The 15,344-nt window shown below is 45.9% G+C and overlaps 2 protein-coding genes across 2 annotated transcripts; both read right to left on the reverse strand.

The window, feature by feature from the left end:
* Window positions 1-4,303: 4,303 nt before the first annotated feature.
* On the reverse strand, window positions 4,304-6,385 carry LOC136548344 (transcription factor TGAL7-like). The gene is made up of 7 exons (XM_066539907.1): window positions 6,333-6,385; window positions 5,938-6,108; window positions 5,781-5,849; window positions 5,596-5,655; window positions 4,839-4,916; window positions 4,567-4,571; window positions 4,304-4,484 (listed from the first exon to the last, which is right to left on the reverse strand). The coding sequence occupies exons 1-7, from the start codon at window positions 6,360-6,362 to the stop codon at window positions 4,304-4,306; spliced, it is 594 nt and encodes a 197-aa protein (XP_066396004.1). The 5' UTR covers window positions 6,363-6,385.
* A 7,829-nt stretch (window positions 6,386-14,214) lies between these two features.
* Window positions 14,215-14,823, reverse strand: LOC136548345 (uncharacterized). The gene has a single exon (XM_066539908.1). It carries the CDS (start codon window positions 14,821-14,823, stop codon window positions 14,215-14,217), a length of 609 nt encoding a protein of 202 aa, XP_066396005.1.
* Between the last annotated feature and the right edge of the window lie 521 nt (window positions 14,824-15,344).

Here is a 15,344-nt window from a genome sequence, read left to right on the forward strand (position 1 = left end):
ATGGAGATGCGGTGCAACTTATTCATAGATTTATTGGAGCAGGAAAGAAATGGATATCGAAGATTTCTTCCTGCCGATATAAAACATTATCTTAGCCGTATCACAGAAAGGTCTATATAGTAGAGTTTGTGAGCCTACGACGCCCGGCTCTCCATGCCTGTGTCAATTTCATGAACGTTACCTTTTGGATTAAATGTCACTTTAACATCGGTATTTAATTTCATAGAATTGTTATTTTATCGTGCGATCCATGTGTTTTTTATTACAAAAATTTAGCTGTCCCTTAGCAACTCACGGGCACGCTACCTAGTAGATGTCTATGTTTGAGACATGGCCATTTTAGCCTGGCCCAGGCACACGGCCCGGCCCAATGGCCACCGTGCCCATGCCGGCCTAGACCGATGGAAGGGTTGTGCCTTGGCCGCTCCCTAGGCACGACGTGTTGGCCCGGCCCGGCCCATCACCTAGTAATATATACTCTGGAAACCCTAAGTCGATTCCCCACATTCAGCTACCGCATCCGCACGCCCTCTCCTGACGCCGCACGCACGCATCGTGTCTCGGGTGTCGCTCACTCTCCCATCGCTCCCTCTTCCACTCCGCAACTTTGATTCGCCCTCTATGGCACCTATCCCATCTACAAGCGCCCATGGCGCCCATCCCATCTACTAGCGTAATCGGTGGCGAGCGTGGGTTCCAACGGCAGCGCTTCTACACTCCACAAACTCGGGCGGTAGCAACGCTCGCTCGACCAGCGCTGGCGCTCCTCTCCTCCACCAACGCCGGCGGCATTGGCACTGCACCTGGATGGCGCACAGACTTGGGCTGCCTTGGGCACGACGGGCTTGGCATGCCAATGGGCCAGCACGGCATAGCCAAAGCCTTATAGGGGCATGCCTGGGTCGTAGGTACAGCCCATGGGCGGGCACGGTATGGCCCGATAAGCTTGCCGTGCCGTGCCAGCCCGACCTCCATCGGACCCTGCCCTGGTTGGGCCCATGCCGTGCTAGGCCGGGCGGCCTGAATGACCATCTATACCTTGGTCAGCTTAGGCCCCTCTCACTGCTATGTTTCATAGAGATTTAGTTTCAATTAAATAAAGCCCATCATCAGCAAACTATATTTTTCGCGAACACAAAATTTTGCGCATTTTCTTCGTTAAAAGGAGGAAAAGCAGAATTACAAAACACACACCCTGCCTGTTTGTCAGACGTCTACCAGAACAATGCTACTGCTATATATGTATTACATGGTCTGAATATTTGCAACTATGTGTACTAAGCAGCTATCAGCAAACTATATGACATAGCATAATATTTATCAAGAGGGAGAACATTTGCGAACTGAGCCTAGCTCAGTTGGTTAGGTTCCTTGTGGTGGAATCTGCCCATCCGGGTTCGAGTCCTCAATTTTGCATGGGTGCTTGCATTTTCCTGGATTTAACTGCGTTGTGTTTTCAGTGGTAGGCGATGTTCCCGTCGATAGCGAGACGCCTGTGGTGACTTCGTCAATCTTGAAATGTGCCGGCATAGTATTTCGGAGGTGCCCATAGGGGTAAAGTTTAGTTCGCGTACATGTATTCATATGGGTGAGTGTGCGTGCGTGTTGAGCGGAGTAGGGTTTGCGTACGTGTATTCATAGGAATAAATGTGCATGCATGTTGAAGGTCTGCGTCTGTACTTGTGTAATTCGAAAAAAAATATGAGAACATTTTCATATATATGAAACCAGCGTACCCCCCCCCCCCCCCCCCCCCCCCCCCCGTTTCCAATACTTTGGAAATTAACCACAAACGAAAATGGCACAATACGCATATGCAGTATGTATCGGCTTCATCTGGGTTCGATTACCTGTTTCCGAGGGGGCAGACATGCCATCGGCGTGCTTTCATGCCATCTCTTGCCATCCCCTGCCATGTGCTGCCCTCCGTGCTCTTCCGCACACCCAAGCTGGCGGGGGCAGAAGCACCCACTCTCCAGCTATCCGCAGATTTGAAATAAATATTGAAACCCTAAATAAATTCAAATGAAAAAAGCTTCAACTATAGAAAGCTATAGATACCATCGTGCACTACAACTTTTTTTATTGCTTCTTCATCTGAGGTCGCTTGAAATAAATTAAATTTCAAAATGAGAAATTCGAATAGAAATTTTCATGGATAAAGAATTTCAAATAAAAAAGTTGTCAAAGTCAAAGTTGTATAGCTCTTTTAGATTTACAACTTTGGTTTTGCCTCCATCTAAGATCATTTAAAAATTTTGAATTTCAAAATTTTAGGACTTCAAACTAACGCTACAAGAAACCTACTAATACATGACAGACAAATTCCAATCGCTAAAAAACCATCACAAAATAGAATTTATGACGGTTTAAGATACCGTCATGTACTGAGCGTCATGGATTAACGTGCGTGACGGTTATTCAAAAACCGTGACGAATTAATGGAATCCAATGATGGTTTCAAACCGTCATAGATCAACCCGAGGCCCACTTAGGCAAACCCAAGTCCAATGTCTATGCTAGAAAATAATCATCATAAATTTTATAGCCACATCATTGTTATGGTGACGTGACAGTCCGGATATAACCGTCATGAGTTAGCGGGCTAGGTATCCATTGCGCAGACCATCGAACTTGAGTAGTATGTTGTCTAAGCCAATCTAAATAAATGTATCTCTGCAATTCCTAACAAAAGCTATCATGTGAAATATCAAGAGAGGTTTTTCCATCATAATCATGGACAGAGACCAATCCTTAATACGTCAATGAGACAGTGACTAACTCCTTATCGACTTTAGTTAGAGATGGTAATTACACATATTTACGGATCCTAAAAAAGTCATGGTGGTCGATTAGCAACACTACCGGAGACTGTGTAGTTACCGAGTGCCCCAACAATTACCGAGTGTCAGAAGTCGGGGCACTCGGAAAACAATATTTACCGAGTGTCAACACTCGGAAAACAAAAACACCCGGTAGTAGACCGCTTTACCGAGTCCACACACTCGGTAACTTAAGACAATCGGTAAAACTACAAGTTTACCGAAGGGGCGCACTCGGTAAAACTAGACACTCGGTATTGAGGTGCCACGTCACCTAGGATAGCAACCGTGCGCCGAACGGCGTCACGGCATGACATGTTTACCGAGTGTTATGAGCGTACACTCAGCAAAAATCACGGTAACAGCTCCGCCCGTAAAGCACCCATAGCAAATAAAAAAGACCGAAAATGTTTACCGAGTGTCACTGCACAACACTCGGTAAACACTATCTTTTACCGAGTGTATTGGCGCAACACTCGGTAAAATTCAACCAAATTTCTTGTTTTTCCCTTCATTCTTTTTCCTCTATCCACATATGATATTTAGTACTCCATTCCAAAATATGGTGTTTATTTTGATTTATTTACTATATTTCACAAAATTTTCATTCTTTATGAAAATTAGGTACATATCGTGTAAATTTAATTGTAATAATTAAAATCGAACTCGATAAATCACGAGATTGGAAGAATTAACATTGAAGCATACATCTATGTTATAGAAAAATTTTCATAACGTTTTGGAAGTATTTTTACATTCGTCGCTGCCGAACCGGTACATCTCCCAAAGAGACGCTAAACATTCACAATGACGAGTAGGATTTCTATTAAGAGTGAAATTCAACAATATGATTTGAACTTGGAATTTTTTAGATAGTAAATAGATGACATGAAATAGTTCATGTGAAAGTTTGGTGAATTTTAGGATTAAACTGGCATTTTTTCTTTTTTGTTTTGCATGAAATAATGGATACTTTTACCGAGTGTGACCTGAAACACTCGATAAAGGTTAGCCACGGCCCACCTGTCTGCCACAGTGGGCTGCCATGCTTCTATTTACCGAGTGCCGTAGATCTGGGCACTCGGTAAACATGAGTTTACCGAGTGCCGTACATCTAGGCACTCGGTAAACAGAAGCATTCAACACAGCCATTTCTCCCTCAAATCATGCACAGACGCACACACACACACCGCACACGCCTCCCCACCGCCGCGGCCGCCTCCTCCCCTCCACCACCGCCGCCACCGGGCGGTCCCCCACAGCCGCCGCCACCGGAGAGACGGAGAGAGAGACAGCGGCACCGGCGCACCGGACGACGATCCCCTCCGCCGACGCCGCCCCGTGCTCCCTCCTTCGCTTCCGTTCCCGCGAGGTGGGGTGGGGTGGGCCCCAGCAGCAACGGCGGCGGCGAGCACTCTCTCCCCTCCACCACCGCCGCCACCGGGCAGTCCCCCACAGCCGCCGCCACCAGGGGAGGACGGTCACCCGCCGCCACCGCGGGACTGCCGCCGCCGCGGCCGCCTCCTCCCCTCCAAGCTCCGGACCTGCTCATCTGCTGACTGAAGCATTGCTCTCAAACGCTCGGTAATTTCCTTGCAATCGTACAATAGATCCCTTGCTTTTGATAAAACTTGGCCCATTGCTTTGATTCTATCCGAAGCACTGCAAATTAGAGAAGAGATAAATCAGTAGAGAAAGAGAAAATATTCAGTGGTTGATGGATGCTGTTATCTTGTTCAAATACTGCAGCTGTACATTCATCATGCATGCATGTTACATACACAGAATTAAGTAACTTATGGAATTAACAGTATGTAGAGATGAAATGGAGTGTCCCATTATTGTTACCTGGTGAAGGGGCAGAAGGAAAACCTGGCTGATCACCAGTGCCCAAGAAGACACCCTGAACATAGTAGTAGTGACTTGTTAATTAGCCATGTACATGATGATTAATATAAGTACTACTGTGTGGCAAAAGCAGCTCCTCCAAGATACTGCTGGTAGAAGAATTAATACCTGTACTCTTGCCACTTGAACTTGTTGTTCAAGCTGGCTGAGCCGGATCCTACTTGTCTCCAACTGTTGGATATAAGCCTGAAGAGTAAAACAAGAGTGGATGCATCAATCCATATGGTAACTTTGTGGGTGTACTCTAAACATTCCTTAAAAGGTTGGCTAGATAGATTAAAGGCATTTTTAGCGTACTTATTGAGTGCTAAGGAGATATTTTAGAAGGACAAAAGCTTTTGAACTAACTTGTAAAGTTAATCCAATTTCTGAATCAAGGTTTTAAATCTACGATTATATAGTTGATAGCACGGTATGGCCTCATTTAACTTCACCATTAGCTGTTAGAGAGGCCCTCTGCTAAATGCCACACCTTGAGATGTAAAACAGTCTTTTATATAATATCCCAGATTAAGAAATGAAGCAATTAATGAATAGTATATCAAATAGTATTTACATGGGTCACTGAAATTTAAGTCTACATATATATAAAAATGACAGAACCAAAAAACTGTTACATCACAAAATTCATTTAATCAACCTGCATGCTGACACTTGAGACTTCAATAAGGAAAACAGCAATCAGTTTAAAATTGGTGTACTGCAAGAACAAAAAATACATTTACATGTTTAAGGGATATATATTTGTATATATATGACTGGGAGGATACCATATAAATGTTTTGGTTGTTCCTTGAACTTTACATAATTGTACAGTATGGTTTCTCAATGTAGTGCATGTAAGTGTCTTAGTTGAGTGACTCACCTTCTTCCTAAGCCTGCTCTTCCTTGCTGCCTCTCTATTCTGTGCAAGCCTCCTCAGTGTCTGCAGGATATACATAAATATATATATAACTGATGCACTGCAGTATGTATGAAGTGACTTTTCATCCTCCAAGATCACTTTGAACTGTGGCAAGAATCTTAATTAGGAGTCACTGACTCTCTCACCTTAGGGTCTTTCACTCTCTCCTGAGCACCACCAGATGCTGCACCCTTTCCACCGCTATTTTCTTCCTTCTGCAAATTAATTTGGCACCTTGTTTTGTTCAGGGGAGAGAGAGAGAGAGAGAGAGAGAGAGAGAGAGAGAGAGAGATGCATGCATACCTTAGTAAGGCTATTCCTGTTATCCTTGGCTAAGTTGTTATTAGGCAACGGCACAACGGGGCCTGCAGGAGCAGCGACACTCCTCTGCTGGCCACCTTGCTCTTGCCTCTTGGGTGAAGAAGAGTTGCCATTGGGCAGCATGCTGGCTGCCACCATGCCCATGCTAACACCCTACATAGGTAATTTAAGGTCAGCAAAACAGAGTTAACGTTATAAATTTAGCACATTCCATATGCATGAATCAGGCATGCATGTCCAAGGAAGGAATAGATGAAGTGCAGCATGGAGATGGAGTTTGCATGCATGGAGTACTCAATACTAGCTGTTTGTGTACTGAAAGCTAGCTGTATTTGTGCATAACTGCATATATAAGGATTAAGGAGGACGTACTATACCTTAGCAGGAATTGGCTCGGCCACATGCATTGGCTGCGATGGAAAGATGTTCAGAGTCTCTGCAAAACATGCAATTAACAATGTCTTCGTAAATGCAGATATATAAAAAAACTACAAATATATATGTGCAATGAGAAAGAGAGAGGGGTGATGGGAATAAGGGATTATATGTATGTATATTTTCAAGAACTAGGTAGTGCTTGAATGGTTGACCACTGTTAGTCTTCTATGTGAATCGACTGGCAGTAACCAAAAGGTTGACCACTGTTAGTCTTCTATGAGAATCGACCAAGAACATGAATGTCTCTTTATCATCTCATATGGTTTTTCTCTAGCACTACTACTCTATTGCTCTAAACTGCAATATCGTCTATATGTTAGGATGGATGACCGTCAGTGGATGTACACGGGCTATCAGAAGAGGGGTCAATACACAAATGAATGGATTGAGAAGGCCAATGATTTCATGACGAAGGCATTTGCAAACGGACGGCGACATGCCTGGTGTCCCTGTAGGAAGTGTAAGAACAAGGCAATGAAAACATATGAGGAGATGACTAAAGATCTTGTCAACAATGGATTTGTAGAGAACTATACCCGGTGGACCATGCATGGTGAACGCCATCGTGCGAGAGAAGAGGTCGTGAGACAACGGATCGAGGAGTTTGATTCTGAAGCCGGGGTGGCAGAAATGTTAAATGACCATGACATGGCTTTCGATGAAGGAAGTGCAGAGCAGGAGCCAGAGCAAACTGCAAAGGCGTTTTACGCCATGTTGGATGCGGCACAACAACCCCTTCACGGGCGCACCAATGTTTCTAAACTGGTTGCCATTGCACGTCTAATGGCTGTGAAGTCCCAGTTTAGCTGGAGTAGAGAATCCTTCGATCAACTGTTGACAGTAGTTGGCACCCTACTTCCGGATGATCACGTTCTGCCAAAGAACACGTATGAGTCAAATAAAATCCTTCGTGCACTCAAGATGTCGTACGAGCAGATACATGCTTGTCCGAACGGATGCATCTTATTCAGGGGAGAACATGCTGACGATAAGTACTGTCCGAAGTGTAAGGCATCTAGGTACATTGAGTTAGAATCTGGTGATGGTCGGAAGACGCAAACAAAAGTCGGCGCAAAGATCCTAAGGTACCTTCCTTTCATACCGAGGATCCAACGGCTTTTCATGAGCGAGGAATCCGCAAAACAGATGACGTGGCACAAAACTGGACGCCGATACACTGACAAGATGATACATCCGTCCAATGGTGAATCATGGAAAAGCTTCGATCGGAAGCATACCGACAAAGCTGATGAGGCTCGTAATGTACGCATTGCACTGGCAACTGATGGGTTCAATCCTTATGGAATGGGTTCTTCACCATACACATGTTGGCCCGTATTCGTCATCCCTCTCAACCTCCCACCTGGCGTCGCCTTTCAACGGCAAAATATTTTCTTGTCACTTATAATTCCAAGACACCCGGGGGCTAATATGAGTGTGTACATGGAGCCTTTGATAGACGATTTGGTCCGTGCATGGGACGAAGGGGTAGTGACATACGACCGATTCACAAAGACAAACTTCAGAATGCATATTTGGTACCATTATTCCATGCATGACTTCCTGGCTTATGGGTTATTTTGTGGCTGGTGTGTTCACACGAAGATGCCATGCCCGATATGCAAGTCAGCTGTGGAGTTCTTTCAGTTGGAGAAGGGGGGCAAGTTTTCTTCGTTTGACAAACATCGACAATTCCTCCCTCTTGACCACCCATTCAGGAGAGACAAGAAGAACTTTCGAAAAGGTGTCACAGTGGAAGACTCTGCACCGGAAATGATGACAGGTGCCCAGGTTCTTGAGATGTTAGATGGTCTTGTGGTCGACAATGAAAAGGGGGGCTTCGTGGGATATGGAAAAGAGCATGCCTGGACACACAAGTCGTGCTTGTGGAAGCTTCCTTACTTTAAGGACCTCCTTCTTCCACATAACATTGATGTAATGAACACTGAAAAGAATTTCGCCGAGGCGGTCCTTCACACAATCATGGACTGGGAAAAGTCAAAGGACAATGTCAAGGCTAGATTGGATCAAGCAACGCTGTGCGATAGACCAAAGCTAAACATGTTGCCTCCCTTACGCGGGAAGTCATGGAAGAAGCCTAAGGCCGACTTCGTCCTAACGAGGGCCCAAAAGAAAGAAGTTCTTCAATGGTTCCAATCGTTGATGTTCCCTGACGGGTATGCAGCGAATTGGAGGAGGGGTGTGAACTTAAGTACCATGCGAATCACAGGGCTGAAGAGTCATGATTACCACATATGGATTGAGCGCCTTCTTCCGGTGATGGTTCGTGGCTATTTCCCTGATCACATCTGGCGAGTGATGGCAGAGTTGAGCATGTTCTTCCGCAAGCTATGTGCTAAGGAGATATCTTGGACCGAGATTGAAGAAATGGAAAGAATGGCCCTGGTGTTGCTCTGCAAGTTGGAGAAGATCTTTCCCCTCGGCTTCTTCAATCCGATGCAACATTTGCTCTTGCACCTACCATATGAGGCAAAAATGGGGGGCCCTGTGCATGCCCGTTGGTGCTATCCAATTGAGCGATGCCTAAAGGTTCTTAGAACAAAATGCAAAAATAAATGCAAAATTGAAGCTTCCTGTGCAGAGGCATCCATTGTGGAGGAGGTGTCATACTTCACAACAAGATACTATGCCGACAACCTTCCTAACGTGCATAATCCACCCCCTCGTTACAATGCTGCCGACAATCAGTCGACCCTCAGCCTTTTCCGAGGGCAACTCGGAAGTGCAAGTGAACCTACCTTGAAGATGTTGAGCCTAGAAGAGTGGCGCTCTATCCAGCTGTATGTGTTGCGGAACCTTGAAGAGGTTGGCCCGTACATTGCGTAAGTTTTACACAAACTTGTTTCTTTTCTTGTCAGTATTTCGCATGCACCCATCCAACCCTCTTGTTAACGTCCGTTACAGCAAATTTGTTCTCCTCTACCATCGTCCATCACGGAGGGAACCCACCGAAGCGGAAGTTGAAACCCTTCTAAGACATGGCGCGGGAGAACGAAATCCCACTTTTATTTGTTGGTTCAAGGAGGAGGTACTGTCCAATTTCATTTGTTGTTTGTACTTAACTCTCAACTTGACAAATATATAACGAATCATCCTACTTGAACTAGCAGGCCAAAACTGACATGTCTATGAGTGCCGAGTTGAGGTAAGTTGCCAATGGATTTGAATTTAGGGTCAAGTCATTCTCTGTGTACGATGTCAATGGATATCGCTTTCACACAACTCGGCATGAGCAGAGTCGGCCGAATCGAAGAACCACAAATACCGGTGTTTTCACGCCAGGCACAGATGGGTTGGACTACTATGGAATAATTGAAGAAATATACAAACTCAAGTTTCCTGGTTGTGTACCTCTTCATTCTGTCATATTGCAAATGCCATTGGTTTGATCCCAAAGAAGTGATAAAGACCCCTGAGCTTGGGTTAGTCGAAGTTCTAAAGTCATCCGTCTTGTTAGGAGACGACGTGTACATTGTGGCCCAACAGGCCACGCAAGTTTATTATCTCTCATACCCGTGCCAAACCAAAGACCGTCTTAAGGCGTATGATGTTGTGTACAAGGTATCGCCGCATGGTAAAGTACCCGTCCCAAACGATGATGATTATAACATCGATGCAAACACATATGACGGAGAGTTCTTTCAAGAAGAAGGATTAGAAGGGAGTTTTGAGATTGTCTTAGATGTAGATCTCGCAATGGAAGTAGACAATGATACGATCATTGTTGACGGGGATGATGGAGAGGAGGTTCACAACGCGAAGGACTTGTTATTACTTGAGCAACACCATTCAGGCAGTGTCGCTAGTGATGAGACTTTGAGAGACGATCATAATTACGTCGACAATAGCGATGATGAGATTTTTGGCCCACCTATCGATGATCTTGATGATTATTTCTAGTACATGTAAGATCTGTAGTACTTATGGCAATTTTATACATGTATGATACATTTACTTATTTTGCATCTCTTTTATACATGTATGATATATTTACTTATTTTGCATCTCTTTTATACATGTATGATACATTTACTTATTTGCATCTCTTTTATACATGTATGATACATTTACTTTTGTATATGCGTACTGATAGTTTATTCCTTTTGTTGCAGGTGATTGATGGTGGGCGGTGGAATCAGGAAGCTTAGGTCGGTTATGACCTTACTGGCTGGTGGCGAGGGGTCCAGCCAGGGTGGAGGAGGAGGGCGTGCACAGACTGAGGGTGGAGGGCGTGCCCAGGGAGGAGGAGGAGGACGACGACGAGGGCGTGCCCAGGGAGGTGGAGCCCAGGATGGAGGAGGAGCCCAAGGTGGAGGAGGAGGACGGCGACGACGAGGGCGTCGAGAGCCGACACCTCCTCCACAGGACGACGACCACGAGTTCGTAGCGGCCACGGAGGAGGATGAGGAGGAGGAGGAGACCAGGGAGGAGATAGCGGAGGCGGTGGAGGAGGCACGTAGGGAGGATGCTTCCGAGCGGGTTGAGCACGAGGAGGATGCCGACTTGGTGGCAGAGGAAAATGGGGTGCCTACGGTTTGGCTGCGAGGGTCGTCGCGCCTCCCAGACTTACCCATACAGAGACGGCCAGTGATTCGACCATCCGGAACTAAGTAAGTAATTTTTGCATGTTAACACTAATTCACAGGTTTTTAAGTTATAACAGAAACTAATATTCAATCTCAATAACTTTGTGCAGGGATTGGGAAATGGTGATCCCAGGGAGTCACTCTCGCCGAGTAAACGGGATCCTGGGTCTTCTGTGCAGGGCAAACTACCCCGGGATGGTGAGGATCAATGGTGTTGTGCAGCCCGCCATGAAGTGGTCCCACTGGCACGCCGCCAGCGATCAGACTGATCGAGCTGGCAGGTGTTATAACAGCAAGGCCGACCGGGTGATGAAAGAGCTGTGGGTACGTGTTCATCGCACTATGCTGATAATAACATCACATTAATTGTATATTACTGACTGTATTTGCTTGTAGGATTACTGCACCTTGGCGGAGGGAGTACGTAGGGAGGACGCGGATGACGTGGTGAACAGAGTCTGTGTTCACCGAGTGCAGGACCTCTTCTACGAGACAAAGCTCCTGTGCAGAAGAATTTACCATGCCCGCAGAGGAAACAGAGTCACCAGAGCGCAGGCAGTGCACCTGCCCCTAACTAAGGAGCAATACTTGACGATAAACATGAGATTACATCGTCTGTGATTAATTGCACTGAAATTGATTTATGATTTGTCATGTGCTCGTGTACGTGCAGGTGCCTCCTGCTTGGTGTGCGGGGATGGACAACTGCTGGGAGGCCATTGTGGACACGTGGTTGAGTGAGGAGTACGAGCAATATCACGCCGTACGCTCACGTTGCCGTGCGATGATGCAGGGTTCCTCGCACAAACAAGGGCCCACTACCCTCAAGGAATATGCAGCCAGATATGTACGCGGATTTCATTTCGTTGTTGCTACGCTAACTTCTGAATGCATAATATCTTATTGTTGTGCTTCTTCCTACAGACGCGGTTCCACCCCGGCCAGGAGTGCGCCTCGTTCAAGGCATATGCCTTGGCACACAAGGGCAAGGCAAAGGACCCCGACCTCGTCTACAACCCGGAGGACCCGCCCGAGGCATACAGTAACCTGAGCGTGCACAGTCGCCGCAGCGAGTACACGGCGATGGCGAGAGAGATCCATGGGCCAGAATTTGATCCGAGCACCGCTGACCACGAGGGTGACATCGTCATGAGGTTGGGACCAGGTAAGCCACACGGGAGGTACTATATGGGCAACAACACCATAGACACGGCCAACACTCAGACACTCGCCCAGATTAGAGCCCGGAGCACGAGTTCGAGCCCGGCCATACGCCCACGCTCACAGCCCCAGGTGGTAGCACTCCAGGTTAGTTCTGTTGCATTCGTTGTCCATTCATTTTCTACCCGTTCTTTATTTGCATTCTAACTATGTGATAAATAATTGTAGGCCTAGATTGAAGCCCTGCAGGAGTCACAGCAGGCCTCACAGAGCCAGTTTCAGGCCCTCCAGCTATCGCACCAGGCCGAGTTGGCACAGGAGAGGGCGCGAGTGCAGGCCCAGCTTGAGGCCTTCCAGCAGTCGCAGAAGGCCTGGTACGAGTACATGGCCAGCTTTTCTCAGAGCATGGGCCAGCCTCCACCGCCTCCGCCGCCGCCGATGATACCGTTGGTGCCTCCACCTCCGCGCGACGGCACTCCTGTGAGTCACTCTTCATCTTGAAAGGCTTTTTCAGTTCAGATTGTGCTACAGTCAACACTATCATGTTAGAACCTAGAAGAGAGTAGGATACATACATGTATAAGTTAGATTATTTAGTAATATTGTTCAGACCTTGAAAGGCATCATGTTAGGTTCTACATGAGTACATAGGTGTTTGCCCAATTCATGTTCAGTCTACTCGACCATGTGTGACGATATCTTGCACATAGAGGAGAACTAAACAGCAACTAACTTGATATGTGTTATCTATTATATGCCTATATATTGATGTCACTGTTAACTGGTCTTTCGAAGGAATATTTGAATTTGGCATACTACCTTATGATTAATTGACAAATATGTTTATTTTCTTTTGCTCCCTCATTCCAGGGACCTTCTACAGCTGGATCGAACAACGATCAAGACTTGGACTTGTCTCCGTTTCTTGGTAGGGCTCCGACCATGTGACAGGACCATGTTTCACTTGTTTGTATGTTGAACTTAGAAGTGGGTTGAACTTTGTGGACTTTGGACATGTTGATGGTGTTTGTGGACTTTGCATTGTGCTTGTGACATTTGTTGTAGCTATATGTTGGTTATAATGAGTGGATGTGACATTTGTGGACATATATGTGATATATATTGTCTATCTGTTGGTAACTGTGATATTCTGTTATAATTGTTGTTAATTGTGGCTGGATATGCACTGAAACAAACAAAAAAAAATACTGTGGACAAGTTTTACCGAGTGTAACACTCGGTAATGGTGATGTTTACCGAGTGTTACACTCGGTAAAACAGAGAACAGAACCAAATTGGTTCTGATTCTGTTAATTTTGCCGAGTGTGCCATTTTTTACCGAGTGCCACGACCCCACTCGGATATATTTGCCATTTTTTACCGAGTGGAACACTCAGTAAATGAGTTACATGTTTACCGAGTGTTACCGGTACACTCGGTAAACTATATTAGGAAAAAAATATTTGCGGAATTGTTTTAATCATGAAAATGGTTATCTGTTTACCGAGTGCTATGTCTAACACTCGGTAAACGACGCCGTTAACGGCAAGCTTGGGGACTGACGACCGTCACGTCGTAGTTGTTTACCGAGTGCCGGCGTAGCACTCGGTAAGATTTATTCTCCGAGTGCCCCGTTAGTTGACACTCGGTAAACTAACTTTACCGAGTCGTTGTTTACCGAGTCATGTTTACCGAGTGTGGCACTCGGTAAAAAATTTACCGAGTGTTTATCCATATTTGCCGAGTGTTTATCACACTCGGTAATTAATCAGTATCCCGTAGTGCAACACATGGATAGTATGTAAATTGGCGTGATGATATATTTATGTTTAAATATTTATATGCTTTGCAATAGATGAAAAATTATATTTTAGTGCAATATAGGCTTAATAGTGTATTATCATATTACTGCTATAATTAACTTATATTACGGATGTCATAGCCATGATATAAAATAAACTGCAGATTTGAAAGTTTATTGAAAGGATAAAACATTTGTTGTACTATTCTGCAGTACACACGTTCACTATTAAAAAAATTGTCTCCCTATCAATCATCTGGAAATGGAAGCCAGCGCGATGGCGAGGTTGGCGAGGTTGGCGAGGACGGCGTCCTCCCGTGCCACCGGCGACGCCACCTTCCGCTGCTGGAACCACAACTCGCACGTCCCAGCCGCCTGCGCCGTCCTGCCCAGGCACGCCTTCCCGTCGCCGTACCTGCCGTCCTTCACGGCGGCGCGGCACTCCGGCTGGTACTGCCGCACCACCGTGCCGTACAGCGCCCGGCACGACTGCAGCCCCTCGACGACTGCCGCACCACTAATGTTATTGCTGGCAAGCAGGGCGTCTATCTTGGCCTTGGTGACCGTGGCGTTCGCCGTGACGAGGTCCACCGCGACGAGGGCCAGGTCGTCGTAGTCCGCAGCGCCGACGCTGCTTTTGCTGCCCTGAAGCGTCGACAGGCAGAAGTCCTCGGTGAAAGTGCCGCCGCCAGCGGCGAAGGCATCCTTGCACGCAAAGGGCACCACGCTGGGTGGCTCCCCGGCGACCGGTGGTTCGGCGGACAAGATGGTCGTCATCAGGAGCACGAGGAGCGCAATAATGGTGTTGCTAGGATTGGTGGAGGAGGAAGAGGAGGCCATGCCTATCCCGGTGGTTGCCATTGTCGCTTCTAAGGCTATTATTACAACAGACGACTCAGCTAGCAAACACGACACGAATGAACAGGGCTTGTAGTAGCATTTTATACACGTAGTTCCTGTATAGTTTGCTCCATTTTTTTAGCCGCCAAATTCTTTGGTCATTAACGGAGGATGCCCTGGCAGATATTTTTCTTTTGATTTATGAAAAGGTATCATTCAAGATTATGCCTTTCCAGTTCTGCCGTGTGGATACATGTGCATGTTGCAACAAATTGAATGATGAATCTTTCTTCATTCAATACTGATTTAAAACTTTCTATCTACAGAAACGTACGTGATGTTGGCGTGCTTTGGTATGTAAATTATGCAACCAATTGATCAGAGATGAATATTCTTGATTATATTCATACTGATTTAAAACATTCTCCATAATCGTATAGTACGTAATAATTGCCTGCTTTGGCAAGTAAATTGTGCAACCAATTTAATTATGTAGAATGAAGCATCAAGACGTACATATAGAAACAAATTAAAGTGTGTGT

Source organism: Miscanthus floridulus, chromosome 4, assembly GCF_019320115.1.
Source record: "Miscanthus floridulus cultivar M001 chromosome 4, ASM1932011v1, whole genome shotgun sequence".
In the NCBI taxonomy this organism is placed as follows: Eukaryota; Viridiplantae; Streptophyta; class Magnoliopsida; order Poales; family Poaceae; genus Miscanthus; species Miscanthus floridulus.

Coding starts and splice junctions, on each gene's coding strand:
- LOC136548344 (XM_066539907.1), bottom strand. CDS start 6,362: ATGCATGTGGCCGAGCCAATTCCTGCTAAG. Junction 5,656..5,780: donor AGAGAGTGAAAGACCCTAAG/GTGAGAGAGTCA, acceptor TATATCCTGCAG/ACACTGAGGAGGCTTGCACA. Junction 4,917..5,595: donor AGAGCAGGCTTAGGAAGAAG/GTGAGTCACTCA, acceptor TTTACTCTTCAG/GCTTATATCCAACAGTTGGA.
- LOC136548345 (XM_066539908.1), bottom strand. CDS start 14,823: ATGGCAACCACCGGGATAGGCATGGCCTCCTCTTCCTCCTCCACCAAT.